General features: G+C 41.1%; 1 protein-coding gene across 1 annotated transcript in view; it reads right to left on the reverse strand.

Moving 5' to 3' along the window:
- SLC39A9 (solute carrier family 39 member 9) overlaps positions 1–16,154 on the reverse strand; it is a 45,695-nt gene that overhangs the window by 22,291 nt on the left and 7,250 nt on the right. Inside the window, exon 2 of the mRNA XM_077767100.1 lies at positions 2,111–2,219. Coding sequence (XP_077623226.1) covers positions 2,111–2,219 — 109 coding nt within the window. The remainder of the gene's footprint in view (positions 1–2,110; positions 2,220–16,154) is intronic.

Here is a 16,154-nt window from a genome sequence, read left to right on the forward strand (position 1 = left end):
CTGCTAAGTGCTCCATAAGTGTCCAGGAACACAGGTATACAGTAAGTGGAATTTGGGAGATTCATTTTCAAACATCTTATGTTACCTGTGGTCAGAAATAGTTGACATGCTGTCAGAAACAACAGTAATAAAATAATGTGGTGGGGGGAGGAGAGGAGGGGGTGGGGAGAAAGCAGAGATCAGACAGACATTTTAGTAGACAAACTAAGAAGTAGAAGAGACAGATAACAGTCCATGATCATCCATGTTTCAGAATCCTGAGGATAAAGTTTAAGAGTTTTAAAGAGACAGAATAAGATTTAATTAAATATAACAGATTTAACCCTCTCCTTTTATTTAAATGTAGAGCAAAATGACAAAACCACAAGATAACTGTATTTCTCTAAAATATCTGATATGTGGCATTCGTGGACAAATTAGTAAAACAATCTATATTGAGCCTTTTCTGGTAACAGTCCAATGACTATCCTAACAGTCATGAATAATGTATCAGGTTTATATTTAGATTTTTGATCCCACAGCTTGCCTTCCTCAATGTACCAATTCTCATGTTCCAAAAAATTACAGTGGCTTCAAATTTAGCCCCACGGTAAACAAGCACTGAAGTCCTCAACAAACCATCTTCTTAAAACTTGTTTCTATAGAAAGACAGTTTTCTCACATGAATACTAATCTAATTCTAGTGATTTTAGAGCTATAATTATAGAAAAATATGGGAGAGATTCCTTTTTACATTAATTAGTATTTAATAATGCTTATTAAAGTGCCCCGGCACTTGATTAACATGGTATATTGAGCTCTGAAAAAATATCTGTTAATTATCATAATTATAAGGTCCACAGAGAACTAAACTATAGGCTATGGTAAACATGTACACAGACTCCTTTCTTGAAGTGGGGAGAAAGGTTGGTTTGATCTACAATAAAGAGAAAGAGGAAAAGGGTGGGGGAAGAAAAAGATAAAGTGGCAGAAAATAAAGCGACATGACCAAGCTCACCAGAGTGCGCACAGATGTGGAAAATTCAAAGATGAAGCGTTTAAAGTTAATGATGGTTATGCTACTTCCAAAAATTTTTTCACAGAGTGGGGTGTTAATATTTTACTTCTTACAGAGAATGACGGGGCCTTCTGGAGCAGGCTAAGATGGAGTGAGCCTATTAGAGCCTCAATCACATGATCGTTACTACACAAACTGGACAGAACACACCAAGGACAGCTCCCCAAGGACTAACACATGTAAGCCATAGCAAGGGGAGAGAGGGCAGCAAAAACTTCCAAAGAAACCTTGTCCTTCTGGCCAGGGGCCCAGGAAAGGGGCTGCTGTGAGGTGTTGGTATGGAGGGAGACCCCCCACGCCCCCCATCCTTCTTCCCCAGCCCTGCCCTGAAGGCTGTCCCAGTTGTTGACTGGCACGGCAGCAACCCAGGTAGTTACAACCGCCTGAAAAACCACACCTTTCTGGCCGGAGCGGTCTGAAGAGCATGGGGGGAAATCTGGTTATTCTGTTCTCCCCTTTCTCCTGCTCCTTTATCCTACAGGAGCCCCAAGTTACACAGAAGTGTGTAGCGACAGCAGAGGCAGTTAAAACTCCCAGAGAAAGTCCATCCTTCTGGCCAGAGGACGAAGCAAAGGGGCCCCTGGGAGCAGGGGAGGGTGAGAGGCATCTGGAGAGGAAAGAGCTGAGAAGGGCTCCCTTAACAGTGTGCATAAATGGCACACGTCCCAGACTCACCCCTGCACTCTGTGGGGACGGACATACCCAAAGCAGCATTACAAAGCCTTTGAAAACTGAACTAAAATGAAAACCATCACCCAAAAAGGCACCACAGAACCGACAGCAGGACTGTCATACTTAGAAGACTGAAATCCATGCATTATTGTGACTCCATCTTAAGTGGCATTGGTGAATTGGGACATCCAATTCACAAACTGCTAAGGGTGTGTTTAATGTCAAAGATGCCAGAAGAGAAGTGTTAAGAATTCTTAGGGTGGGACTGTATGGCAAATGTGAACGATGTTCAGGAAAAAAAAAACCACTAGGCTTCTCCTTTCAACTCTCCACATCAACGACATTTCTCAAAGAAGGCCCTCTTCTCTCTCTCTCTCTCACCCTCAAGAATATCTTCATAAAGTGCATGTACTCCTTCAGGCACGATGACCGCCAGCGCAGTTCCACACAGAAGACCAGCACCCAGAACAGTCACCAGCTTTAGTCGCTCCTGGAAAGAAAACATAAGAAACCATTGAAAAGCGGGGCACCTGGGAGGCTCAGTCAGTTGAGCGTCCGACTTTGGCTCCGGTCATGATCTCATGGTTCGTGGGTTTGAGCCCCGCGTCGGGCTCTGTGCTGATGGATCAGAGCTTGAAGCCTACTTTGGATTCTGTGTCTCTCTCCCTCTCTGCTCCTCCCCTGCTCATGCTTTGTCTGTCTCTCAAAAATAAATGTTAAAAAAAATTTTTTTTAAAAAAAGAAACCGTTGAAAAGATTGATGAATAAATGAGAAAAAGTTTCTGAAGTATCTGCAAACAAGACTGTGAGCTGCTCATTTGTGAGACCAAAACCAACAATGGCCAGTGAACACTGTCAGCTTCATGAATAATTATTGCCAATTAAAACACAAAGATCCCATTTACAAACTTACCAGATTGGCAACAATGTGGGAAAGCTTGTCTCCTGTCCATGACGGGAGGAATGAGCACACCTGCCTAACATTGGGAGAAATGTGAAGTGCTACAGCCTATCTGGACCACTATTTGGCAATTTCAATTTAAAGCCTCAAAAATGTGTACTCTTTGATCCAGCAATTTCACTTCTAGAAATTCATCCTAAGAAAGAATTATGCAAAGATGATTGCTGCACTAAGAGTGTAAACCTGAATATATCCTAAATGTTCAAAAAAGGAGACTGACTAAATAAACCATAATATTTCATCACAGTACCATAACACTCAGCCATTAAACACTATGATTCTGGGGTGCCCGGGTGGCTCAGTCGGTTGAGTGTCCTACTTCGGCTCAGGTCATGATCTCACGGTTCGTGAGTTCAAGCCCTGCATTGGACTCTGTGCTGACAGCTTGAAGTCTGGAGCCTGCTTCGGATTCTGTGTCTCCCTCTGTCTCTGCTCTTCCCCTACTCACACTCTGTCTCTCTCTGCCTCTCAAAAATTAAATTAAGAAAGAAAAAAAAAGCAAACAACCTCACTATGATTCTATTCAAGGTTATAGAAAGTCATGATACACTGCTATGAGGAAAAAGCTGGTAGCAAACAATATGCATTGATAATCTCACATTTGAAATACAAGTATACATAAGTAGAATAAGTATAAATTAAACCTTAACAAATTTTTGACTTTGTGATTTATAAACATAATATGTAACAATTTGTAAAACATATTCATAATCGAGCTGCAATGAACACGTAGTACAATGAAAAAAATATGCTTAATGAATTCAGTACTAAATTGTTCTACAGATTTTTTTAAAGTGCTCTACTGAGATATGACTGAAATACAAAAAGCTGCAGATATTTAATGTATACAACTTGATGGTATGGAGGTAAGTATATATCTGTGAAACCATCGTCACAATCAATGCCATAAATGATCTATGGTTTTAATCCAACCTAATCTCAATTTTTTTTCTTTCTACCCAATTTTCTTTGAGAGACTGCCTCCCAACATACAAGATATGTAAGATTACATTTCAAAATTTCTGGAAGCAGTGGTGTGCCCTATATGGCTTCCTGGAGTCTTAGCAGCATGAAAAATGATTTAAAAAACTAAAAGGGGGCAATTATGTATGTTGCTTATGAAAATGTTTCAATAATTAATGGTGTGTCACGTACACACCTTCACTTTTTTGTTTTAGTTTCCTTTACGAGGTGAGCAAGAATAACAGTGGCTGTATTCTCTCTGCTCTACTACTGAACTCGTGACTCTGAGGCTCGGGTAATAAATATATGAACACACAGACATCCATGTACTGTCTTTATGGGAAAATGGGATCTTAGTGGAAAGGCTGGTTGAAGCATCAAGGCCCCCTCCTTGTTTGGGAGGAAGGAAGGAATCTAGTGAAAATGGGGAAACTACAGTTGCAATGTTAGCACCAACTCACATTGACATGTAGCAAGAGGGGACTCCCCTGCTCCCTGGCACACAGGCCACAGGGGTCCTTCAGGCATGCAGGATGACCCTTATTAGCTACTTATAAACAGAGCCTTCTGAACGCATCCAGCAGTAGCGGGCACTGACCTGGGAGGCAGAAATGGCCCCAGGTCCAAATGGGTTAATAATTCAGGACCTCGGCTTTTTTCCATAAAATAAGAATATTTGTACATGTCTTATATAAGAGGCAACAGGAGAAAGTGACTGAAGCATTTTGGAAAAATGACACCAAACAACTGGTGTTACTATATTAATATTTAATACTGAGCTATTCTAAGAGCTTTTGTCTTTTACAAGTTACTAAGCTCATCAAAGCACTGTTCATCACAGCACTCTGAGACAAACTGTCAGAGCACAGAGGACACCAGTCAGAAAAACAGCTCTATTCTGTGTAGAAGGGGACATGGTATGTGAGTTAGTCTTCTCATTTTCTCTAACGAATTCATAAAAGTCACCTTTGCTTTAAAAAAAAATCATGAATATTAAGTTTTACTTCTAAGGAAAGACAAAAATAATGGTAAACTGAACTGGACTGAGCACACCATTTCATTTTAGGGACTTGCTTTCACAACTCCACAAATCAAACTAGCGAATAAATTGCTGGGGAAGAAAACTGTCCTGTCAGCATTTTGACTCTGCCTATGGTCTACTCTGGGAAATGGAAAAGAAAGACGCCCCTGCTTTGCAAATTAAGGGAAGATGAGAAGAGATGAAAGGGAAGTACTTAAAAGAGAAAGAGCTGATCGCCCTCAAGAATTACTTGGGTGGCCATACATAAAAATTAATTCCTGATGGATTATACCTTAATATAAGCTCTAGAACTCAAAAACTTCTAGAAGGAAGAGGATCTGTGCAGTTTTGGTGTTGGCAAAAACACTAAAAAATTCCACATCATAATTTAAAATGCTTACTGACCCACTAAGAAAATGAACAGATAAGCTACACAGCGGAAGAAAATAGCTACAACGCACACATCTGTAATGGATGCTGTGGTAACACTGTCCACATCAACCTCCTTCAGGTTGGAGACACCTGTTCTCCCAGCTGCTGGGAGTGTTGCCTTCTGATGGGACAGCTGAGTCCCTCTGAGGACCTGACCTTGGGCCAAAGGGTACTGACTAACCTAAGGCCATATTCCCTCTCCCAGGGCAGTTCATATCCCATGGCTAGTCCACCGGGATGCATGGAGGGAGGTACAAAGCCAGCTCCCCTGGCCTTGATTCAGGAAATCTCTGAAGGGCCACCCAGCTTCAGAGCCTGCTGTGAGGTGAGCTGGGGCCTCTATTGTAACTGAATTACAGTTCAACTTGTCCATCTGCTTAATCCTGCTCATTCTTTCCAAGGTGTTATTCCCAAAAGCACTCCCCAATAAAACTTCCTGTGTGCAAATCTCCTTCTCACAGTCTGTCTTCTGGGGAACTGAACCTAAGACACTGATAAAGGACTTGTGAAATTATAAAAAACTTCCACAACTCAGTAAAAAGGCAAAAACAAGCAAACAAACAAAAAACCCACACAACAAAAAATGGTCAAACATTGATTAGCTACTTCATCAGAGATATATGAATGTCCAATAAGCCCATGAAAGAGGGCTCAACGTCTTTAGTCACCAGGAAAATGCAAATCTAAACTACGAGATACCTCTTTATACCCACTAGAATGGCTCCAATTAAAGGCTGACAACACTAAACAATGGCAAAGACCTAGAGCAACTGGGAACTCTCACGCATTGCTGGTGGGACCATAAAATGGTACACCACTTTGGAAAACTATTAGTCTCATATCAAGTTAAACCAACAATTTAACTTTGGGGGAAATAAAAGAGAAATAAAAATGTATGGGGGCGCCTGGGTGGCTCAGTCGGTTGAGCGTCCAACTTTGGCTTAGGTCATGGGTTTGAGTTGGTGGGTTTGAGCCCCGCGTCGGGCTCTGTGCTGACAGCTCAGAGCCTGGAGCCTGCTTTAGATTCTGTGTCTCCCTCTCTCTCAGAAATAAATGAAACATTAAAAAAGATTTTAAAAAAATGTATGTTCACACACACACACACACACACACACACACACACAAAACTTGTACGAGAATGTTCATAGGCGTTTTCTCAATAAGAGGCACAATCTGGGTAAGATGTCCATCAATGGGAAGACGTATAATGTATAAACAATGTATAAACTAACTGTGCTATATTCATACAGTAGACTACTGCTCAGTAGCAAAAAGGAATGAACTACTGCTCCATACAGCAACCTGAATGAATTTCAAAAACATTTCCTGATATTTGAATGAAAGAGGCCCCACCCAGAAGAGTTATTTACTGAGTCCATTTGCATGAAATTCAAAAGCAGGCCAAAGTAACCTTTGGCAAAGAAAATCAAAACACTGGTTGCCTCTAGCAGACAGGGTTAGTGGGGGAACACAGTGGCAGGAGGGACTAACTAGAAAACGGCATCAGGTTATTTTTTTAGGATGATGGAAAGGCTCTAAATCTTGAGTGGGATGTGACATACATTTGTTTACATTTGTCAAAATTCATCAAACTGTATTAAGATTGGTACCTTTTACTCCACAAAATTACATATCTATAAAAATTTCCTAGGTAGTCATTTATTCAGCCAGGATCCCTGAAAGGATTCGTTTTAGAACCACTCAATTTTAACAAAGCTTCTTCAGGGCAACTCTTTGAAACCAAACTCAGAGTCTATCTAGGATACTAAAAGACATTTCCAAAAGTTTTTCTTTTTAAGTTTATTTATTTATTTTGAGACAGAGACAGCGCAACCAGGAGAGGGGCAGAGAGAGTATCCCAAGCAGGTTCCTCACTGCCAGTGCAGAGCCAGACATGGGGCTCGGATTCATGAAACTGTGTGATCATGACCTGAACCAAAACCAAGAGTTGGACGCTCAACTGACCGAGTCACCCAGGCGCCCCTCCAAAATTTTTTCTTAAACAATTCATCTGTCATTCAAACATTCCTTAAAAATCATTCATCACAATTTTATGTCAGTGACTGCATGGAAAACCCAGTGGTATTCACAATTCTGGACCAATCCACAAATTTACTAGGCACTTGTAAAGTGCTTTATAATATTCTACATTGGAGTTATATGAAGCACTATACTGAGACAAGTTTTAAAAAGCAGGAGCAGAGGGGAGTTCTTGGGGTTTGCATACTATACGATTAAGATGCAGGTGAAACAGCACCATTTAAGACAACTGAGGGATACGTGCCATCCAGAAGAACTTAGATATCTATGCACATGAAGAAAAAAACCTTCAGATCCATAAAGTAAAGAAAGAATTCTCCTAAAATGCTGCCTTTTAAATTTTAAGCTACTTAAAAATAATCTAACATGGGGGTGCCTGGGTGGCTCAGTCAGTTAAGTGTCCGCCTTTGGCTCAGGTCATGATCTCACTGTTCGTGGGTTCAAGCCCCACATCGGGCTCTGTGCGGACAGTCAGCTCAGAGCCTGGAGCCTGTTTCCGATTCTGTGTCTCCCCCTCTCTCTGACCCTCCCCTGCTCACGCTGCCCCCCCCGTCAGAAATAAATAAAAAAATTAAAAAAAAAATCTAACATGGGCTGCCTGGGTGGCTCAATCGGTTAAGCTTCTGACTCTTGATTTCAGCTCAGGTCATGATCTCACATTTTTGTGAGTTTGAGTCTGTGTCTGGCTGTTTGCCGGCAGTGCAGGGCCTGCTTGAGAGTCTCTCTTTCCCCAACTCTCTCTGCTCCTCCCCTACTCGTGCTGTCTCTGTCTCTCAAAATAAACAAACTTTAAAAAAATAAAAAAATCTAATATTTTGAGGTATTCTTCTTTCTAAGGCAAAATACCCATAATTCCATTCACTTATTTATATGGACTATATTTCTTTTTTAAAAAATGTTCATTTATTTTGAGAGAGAGAGAGCATTCAAATGGGGGAGGGGGGAGAGGGAGAGAGAGAGACAGAGACAGAGACAAAGAGAATCCCAAGCAGGCTCCATGCTCCGTGAGATCACGACCTGAGCCAGTATCAAGAGTCAGACACTTAACCAACTGAGCTGAGCCATCTAGGCACCCCTATATGGACCATATTTCTAAATATATGGCAATAGATTTTGTAAGAATTTCCCAAAGGCCTTAGTAAGCTTGAAAATAGTTGTATCTCCATGTGCAACAAAATGTCATTACAAAGAAATCATGGTAAGTCTTTAAAGCACATAGTCATAAAATCACATCTCTTTTTAAATCATGTATGAACACATAAACGCTCTCAGCTGAAAGAATGTGATTAGGAATGTGGTCCAGATTTTTAGAAAGACACAGCAAAAATTGTTTATTTTTATTTTATTAATCTTTAGGTGCGTACTTTAAAATGAGGGATACTAGCTACTAAAGGTATTGACACAGAATCCAAATTTAAGAACTGAAAGAAAATGTAAAAGAACGATCCTCTGTTGCTATACAGATGAAGAATCCAAGGCCGAAGGTGAGAGATAATTTGCTCCAGACCACACGGCCAGGCGTGTTAGTCGTAGGAGCACGATTAGATTCACCAACACACACTGGTGCCCCGACACTGCAAAACAATGTCCACCACATGGCACAACATGTACAATCTGGGGGCCCCTGGGTGGCTCAGTCTGTTGAGCATCAGACTCTTGATTTTGGCTCAGGTCATGATCTCATGGTTCATGAGATCGAGCCCCGAGTCAAGCTCTGTGCTGACAGCACAAAGCCTATTGGGATTCTCTCTCTCCCCTCCTCTCTGCCCCTCCCTTGCATGCACATATGCACGCTCTCTCCCTCAAAATAAATATAAAAAAAAACAAAACAAACCTATATAACCTATTATACAAAATATACCTCTGAAAAAAGATAGCATGCAATTATACAACCTCTTTAAACAGTATGAGCCAGAAGAATCCCTCAGCAACATCAAGAGGAAAACCAAAATTATAATTAGTCATAATTGTTCTCTACTGACCGTTTCTAAAGGTCCAGGGCAAAGTAAGAGAAGGAGAATGTAGCAAGCTTTTCCTGAGGTTTTATTTCTTCAATGCAGAAGACTATTCTTTATTCTGAGATTATGCCCTACCTACTTTTTGGTCTTAAAATGTCCTTGCTTTGAAAAAATGATCTGGTGACAATAAATTTTGCTTTTATTTTGAGCGTCTCTACTTGGCAAAATTAAAAACAAGCAATCTTGTGTCAGTGTTCCCTAAAGTCAAAAGTATTATTACTGGCCTGGGGCTCAACTAGGTAAGTGTCCAACTCTTGATTTTGGCTCAGGTCATGATCTCACAGTTTCATGAGATCAAACCCTGCATTGGGCTCTGCATGGACAGTACGGAGCTTGATTGGGATTCTCCCTTTCTCTTCCCCTCGAAATAAATAAATAAATACTTAAAAAAAAATATTACTCGCCTCTGAAACCCAAATACCTGGAAAACCCTGCCTTACAGTGTAAACATGAGACCTGTATTGTAACACCATAAGCAAGTTTAGAAACAAAGAATTTGAGGAACGGTAAGAAAAGATTAAGGTAGGGGCGCCTGGGTGTCTTAGTCGGTTAAGCGTCCGACTTTCGCTTAGGTCATGATCTCGCGGTTCGTGGGTTCAAGCCCCGCGTCGGGCTCTGTGCTGACTGCCAGCTCAGAGCCTGGAGCCTGTTTCAGTCTGTGACTCTCTCTCTGACCCTCCCCTGCTCACGCTGTCTCTCTCTCTCCTAGAAATAAATAAAAAAAAAAAAATAAAGAAAAGATTAAGGTAAACATGAGTAAATCATCTAGTTTTATAGTATTTCCTTGGAGGAAAGACCAAGTGAGCTAAAATGACTACATTCTGTTTTAGTTCCTTTTGAGATTAAATAAAGCACACCCATTTACCAAATGAAGTTAAACATCCACAGAACACTAGGTTTGTCCTTCCCCCCAAATTCTAAGTTCTATGAGGGAAGGGCTTTTTGGTTTTAATTTACTGCTCAACACTCAGCAGTTTATAGGCCAGAATCTGGCATATAACAGATTCTCCCTCAATATTTATTGAAAGAATGAATTAAATGCCCAGCACCACGCAAAGCACTAGGGGCTCGGTACCCCCCATTTCACTGGCTCTAGTATCAACAGATACGCAAATGTAGTGGAGCTTCTTTAGGTCTGGGAAATAGGCAGGCCTAACAGATACCTTACAAGTGTAACCATATCAAGAATTTTCGGTGGTTAGCTGCTTTGGAATTTACGCTTTGGCTGAAGGGGTATTCAAGTACATAAAACACAAAACCGTAATAGGATTCCATTATAGCAAACGTGAGGTAATGCTGTCGTTTGTCTCATTAGTGCAACTACCTTAAATGACATTTATTTATTTTTCCCAAGGAGCTCAAAACCTTGTTTAGCCACCATTTCAATCTTTGACAAGGCAATACAGAGATCATTTATCTTCCATAACTTTTATGAGCTTGATAAATGTCTGCTAACAGTCTCAGGGTGACAAATACTACAGAGATAACACTTCTGATGAAAAAAAGAACCAGGAGGAGTCAATCACCGCCACGGGTTATAGTTTCCAGTTTTATTTTTTACAAATTTTTTAACTACCTAAATTATTCTAGATGCCATCTGATTTATAGCTGTATTTTTTCACACAGCTTCCCAACTTGAGATTCAATCTCAAAACTGTACATATGTCAAAGTTAAAATGCTGACAGGTTCTCTCCTTTGCTTTTGGTAAATCACTATAAGGATTTATTTAAATGAAGGACTACAAATTCCAAGTGTGGTTTAAGATGAAAACAGAGTGCCCAAAGTAGTAATTTCTGTCAGAGAAATGACATATTTGCTCAAGAGAGGCATGAACCATGCAATGCCATTGCTTTTACGTTATTTCATTTTAGTTTCACAGCTGCAGTCTGACTGAGCCGAAGGACAGAACAGATGTATTAATTAAAACAGCTTGTATTCAATGCCATTAACTATCAGTGTAAAGCTTTGAAGTCAGTTTAATTTTCTTGGCAGACGCCAACGTAGTTAAATGGGTTTTCTTTTATTGCTTTTATCTGCTCATTGAAACAGTCAATAAATTATTTGGTTTGATGAAACATAAGCCAATAACTTAAATCTTTTAGTATTTAAAAGTTTACTTCAATCCCCCTTATACCACACTCATTTTAGTACTGAAAGCAAACTATAGTTTCCTAAAAAACTAAAGATGCATCTCTTCTTACAAGACTCCGTGCAAAGCTCTAGGCACTGCAGCGATGAAATACCCCAGGGTGCAGAGTAACCCTTGTTCAAGCAACAAAGACCATCTCTACATTCTTACAAACAAACCCACTTCAAGGAGGAACTTCCTGTAACTTTACTACATTAATTTTAGCTACTATATTACCTGTCAGTAACAGGTGAAGAAGAAAACTCAAATATGAACTTTGTTCTTCAAGTCCTTTCAACTGAGACTGGATGCCCCAAGGTTTCCTGCCTCTAAGTTGCAGCAGCAGCGTGACCGTGAGCAAGCTCAGTGTCCTGTCTGTTGGAAGGGGGTGTGGCACTGCTAGGATTGCATGACGTCAGCACACTTAGCCCAGAGTAATTGTTGGTGCTTATCTCCAACATCATTAGCAGCATCAGGAAGGGCCCTAAGCCCCTCCTTGGCAAGAAAAAGAACTCAAAACCCGGATACTTGGATAAAAGTTCAAGCAAACAATGCTCCAGTATTTGCCATCTTCCCAGTGGCATACAGGTTCCCCTTTCCTAGTTCGTTTGACATGGAGGTAAGAACAAGCAATACTTTATTAATGTCACTTCCTCCGACCTTGGAAAATAAGACTAATTTGTTTTTCTTTTTGAGCAGGAGTCTTTTCAAACATAAAAGAACAAAACATAAATGGAAATCCCATAAGACTGTTCAAAAGGACTACAAAAACAAAAACAAACACAAACAAAAACCTGGTGGGAAAGAACCTGGGAAAGCACCAGAACCTGGCAATACATATATATTATTAATACGTAAGAAGTTAAATTGACCTGAGGAAATTTAAATAAAGATACATTTTCTCCATCAAATTAGCAAATTTTAAAACTTAACAATAATAGTATAAAATGTTTGTGAGAATATAGCGTCATTTGCATTTGTTGGGAAAAACGCATTAAATAAAACCCTGGTAATACAGATTGAGAACCTTTAAGAACATTTATGCCCTTTGATCCTGTCATTCTACTTCTGAGGAAATAATCTGAACTATATTCATAGCATTAGACACAAAAATGTTTACTCAATACTATTATCATGGCAAAAATTGAACAAATTAAATATATAAGAATTTCTATGCAGGGGCACCTGGCTTAGTCGGTGAAGCATCCGACTTTGATCTCACAGTTCATGGGTTCAAGCCCTGCATCAGGCTCTGTGCTGAGAGCTGGGAGCCTGAAGCCTGCTTCAGATTCTGTGTCTCCCTCTCTCTGCCCCTCTACCACTTGCGCTTTGTCTCTCAAAAATAAATAAACATTGAAAAAAAAAGAATTTCTATGCAGAAAATAACTGAATGTAATGATAACATTGAAAAATGCCTAGAGCACAATTTTAGTAATAAAGGATAATGCTTATGTTATACTACCAGGTAAAAGAAGGGAGAATGTAAAATTATACAAAAAACACATAATTAACCATGTTAAAAATGCAAAGAAAAAGAAAAAGGAATGGAAAGAAATAAAAAATGTTACCAGTGATTCTCATTGGACAATGTGAGAACAGATGATTTTATTTTCCTTTCACAGATGATCCTATTTTCTAAATTTTCACAAAGGGCCTCCATTATACAGTCATGCTTTTCAAAGAAAAATTTTTGTTCCTTTCTTTTTGAACTTTGTAAAATCAGTATGAACTTAATTTCCTCATCTAGAAACAGGGCAAGAATTCTTCCCTTTCAAGGTTACTATTAAAATCAACACACAACTTAACACACAAATTAACACCGTAGCTATTATTACTGTTATTGCGCTGTGGTCAGATCAGAAAGCACAATGCCCTTAATGTGAACGTGGAGCTGTCTTCTTTATTAAGTGGCTCTAAAGGACTGCACTCCCATGTTCTGCAGTACTTTGAAGTGTTTCCCGGTCTCACCCTCTTGTCACATTACAATGTATTTCCTCTACTTGCTTCCCCTGCACCTTCTAGTTTGCTATTTCTAGTTTTCCAAGAGGGTAGAAATCAGTCCAGCCCCGAAGTTCTAGACTGGCAACTCACAAACACGGGCTGTTTGGCCCACACAGCGATGTAACAATACTTGATTTAGTCGCCAAAATGTAAAATTCAGAAAATTTCATGAAAAGCCCTGATTCCCAGCTTCTTAAGATGGGGAAGATTTGGGACACCAAGGCAGAGGTCATCAAATGGCACATGCTCTTCGATGGTCACAGTTCCCTACTGCTGCCAGGCACTGACGTTGAAGGTCAGCTGCCTCATACCATGGCACTTGAACTGCTTTATCTTACTCTGGGCCTGATTCACTGTTCAGTCTTGTAGTTATTTGATTTTTATGACCCATTACCTAGTTGTATTAGTCAGCGTCCACTCGAGAAAGAAAAATCATAATTTGAACAGAGAAAGTATAAAACAGGGGATGGAATAATGAGAAATTAGCTAATAAACGAGACCTCTAAAGATGGTAAGAATCGCAGATAAAAGGAGGAGTGTCTACTGTAATACTGAGGGGAAAAGTGGTCAGAGGAGGTCCCGTGTGGGCTGAGACCCAAACCCTGCTGGAAAGGGCATGGCTGGGGCTCAATGGAGAGGTTAAAGATTCTGGGATTTTGCGGTGTGTGTGTGGGGAGGTGTGTGTGCGTTGGGAGTGAGGGGTTCCCCACATCAAGCAGTGCTGGGACACAGCTGGGTGTCCCATAGTCCAACTTAGTTCTAACACTATCTGCCTGGAGACATCATCAGCTTCCACAGGTTAAAGGTTCAGTCCTACAAGATGGCCCCTCACTTTCATGGAAGAGGACTTCATTACCTCCACTTTGACATCAAACTTTCTAACTGATCAAGCTCTCTTAATTCAGGCAATAGACCCTGAACGCAAAACTCCCCTGAAGGGAACCGAAACTACCCCCTTGAGCAATAAGGGCTGCCCAGAACTAGCAAGACCCTGTATAGCTGACCCCAAGTTCTATCAAAGATAGAACTCAGACACAGCCAGATGGAAGAGATACACAGGCAAGGTCTGGGGAAAGGGCACCGGGCTTCCATGCCCTCTCCAGGCGTAACACCCTTCTAGCACCTCCATCATCAACCCAGAAGCTCTGTGAACCCTGTCTTTTTGGGTGTTTGTGGAAGCTCCATTACCTAGGCAAGACTGATTAAATCATTGGCAGTTGGCAATTGAGTTCACCTCTGGCCCCTCTCTCTTCCCAGTTGGGAATGAAGGCTCCAACCTTCCAGTCCCTCGGTTGGTTCCCCAGGCAACCAGCCTCCAACTGCAGGTTACCTATGGGCATTCTAAAAATCATCTCATTCACAGGACAAGAGATGCCTTTATGGCTCTCATCGCTTGGGAAAGCTCTGTGCCAGAAACAGGAAGACCAAATATGTACTGATTACAAATCACAACATTACAGGCAGAGAAGTTTCTGTGGTGCCACACTGGTGGAACTTGCTGGAAATCTGCACTCTTGACCATTGGGGAAAGCTGTTTATAGGGAAGTGCCTTACTGGAGACGGTCGCCTATAAAATTGCCAAGGGGAAGTGCTGCCTGTGAGAACTACTGAGTGCTGGGCGCTCAGTGGGCGGGTGGGGCTTGAAAACCTGCCTGCGGTGTGGAAGATGGGCTCTGGAGAAACCCTCCTGGGGGCCAGACTGTGTGCTGTGAGGAGGCTGCACAGGGGTGGGGTGGTGGGGTGGGGTGGGGTGGAGCTGGGCACTGGGGAGGCTGCTGCCTGGGCTGTAAGAGTTGCTGTCAGAGTAGTTGCCGAGGAGCCCGCTGAGCAAGCATGGACCAAGAAGGAAAACCATTCCTCTTACAATTTCTCTCCAGTATCCCCTGTTGACAAAGCGCACTACTGTGCCGGCTGGTGAAGGAAAAACATTTAAAGGGCCATCCCTACAGAGTGACCATCCCTACAGAGTGGCCAATGAAGAGTGAATTCAGAGCAGAGAGGCAAAAAATTGATAACTGGAATACTAACCTACTGGAATTACAAAAAAAGATATGCAGAAGTGACAGTCAGGGACAGAAAAGAGCAAGTAAAAGGCTTGCTCTTCAGTCTACCTATTTAGCTAATCAGAGACTTTTCTGATCCTTTAACGAGGTTTCTGGATGGACAAGTTTTTTTTTTTTTTTTTTTTTTTTTTACAAATAGTTCATTGTCAAGTTGGTTTCCATATAACACCCGGTGCTCATCCCCACGAGTGCCCTGCTCCATGCCCATCTCCCCGCTATCCCCCCACACCCATGAGTCCTCAGTTTGTTCTCAGCATTCAAGAGTCTCTCATGGTTTGCCTCTCTCCCTTTCCCCCACCATTTCTCCCCTTCTTCTCCCCCATGGTCCTCTGTTAAGCTCCTCCTAATCCTCCTATATGTGCAAACATATGATATTTGTCCTTTTCTGCCTGACTTATTTCGCTCAGCATAACACCCTCAAGGTCCATCCATGTTGCTACACATGGCCAGATTTCATTCTTTCTCATTGCCATGTAGTATTCGGATGGACAAGTTCTATACAAGAGAGGTGCTACCAATATTCTCCTTCATCTCTGTTATAATAACCAATATTTTTAAAGTACTCTTCAAGCATAGTCTACTACAATCACTTTACATATACTAATTCATTCAGTCCTCACAACAATCCTATGAAGTAGATACTTCTATTACCCTCACTTTACAAAAAAGTCGTAGAAAGTTCAAGGTAACTTGCCCAGGCTCACAACAGCCGGCAAATGGCAGAGCCACTATCTGAATCTATGTAATTTAGCTCCAGAATCTAACCTCTTAAACATTATGCTCAACTACTGCACTAC

This window comes from Crocuta crocuta, unplaced genomic scaffold, assembly GCF_008692635.1.
Source record: "Crocuta crocuta isolate KB4526 unplaced genomic scaffold, BGI_CrCroc_1.0 scaffold55, whole genome shotgun sequence".
Taxonomy (NCBI): domain Eukaryota; kingdom Metazoa; phylum Chordata; class Mammalia; order Carnivora; family Hyaenidae; genus Crocuta; species Crocuta crocuta.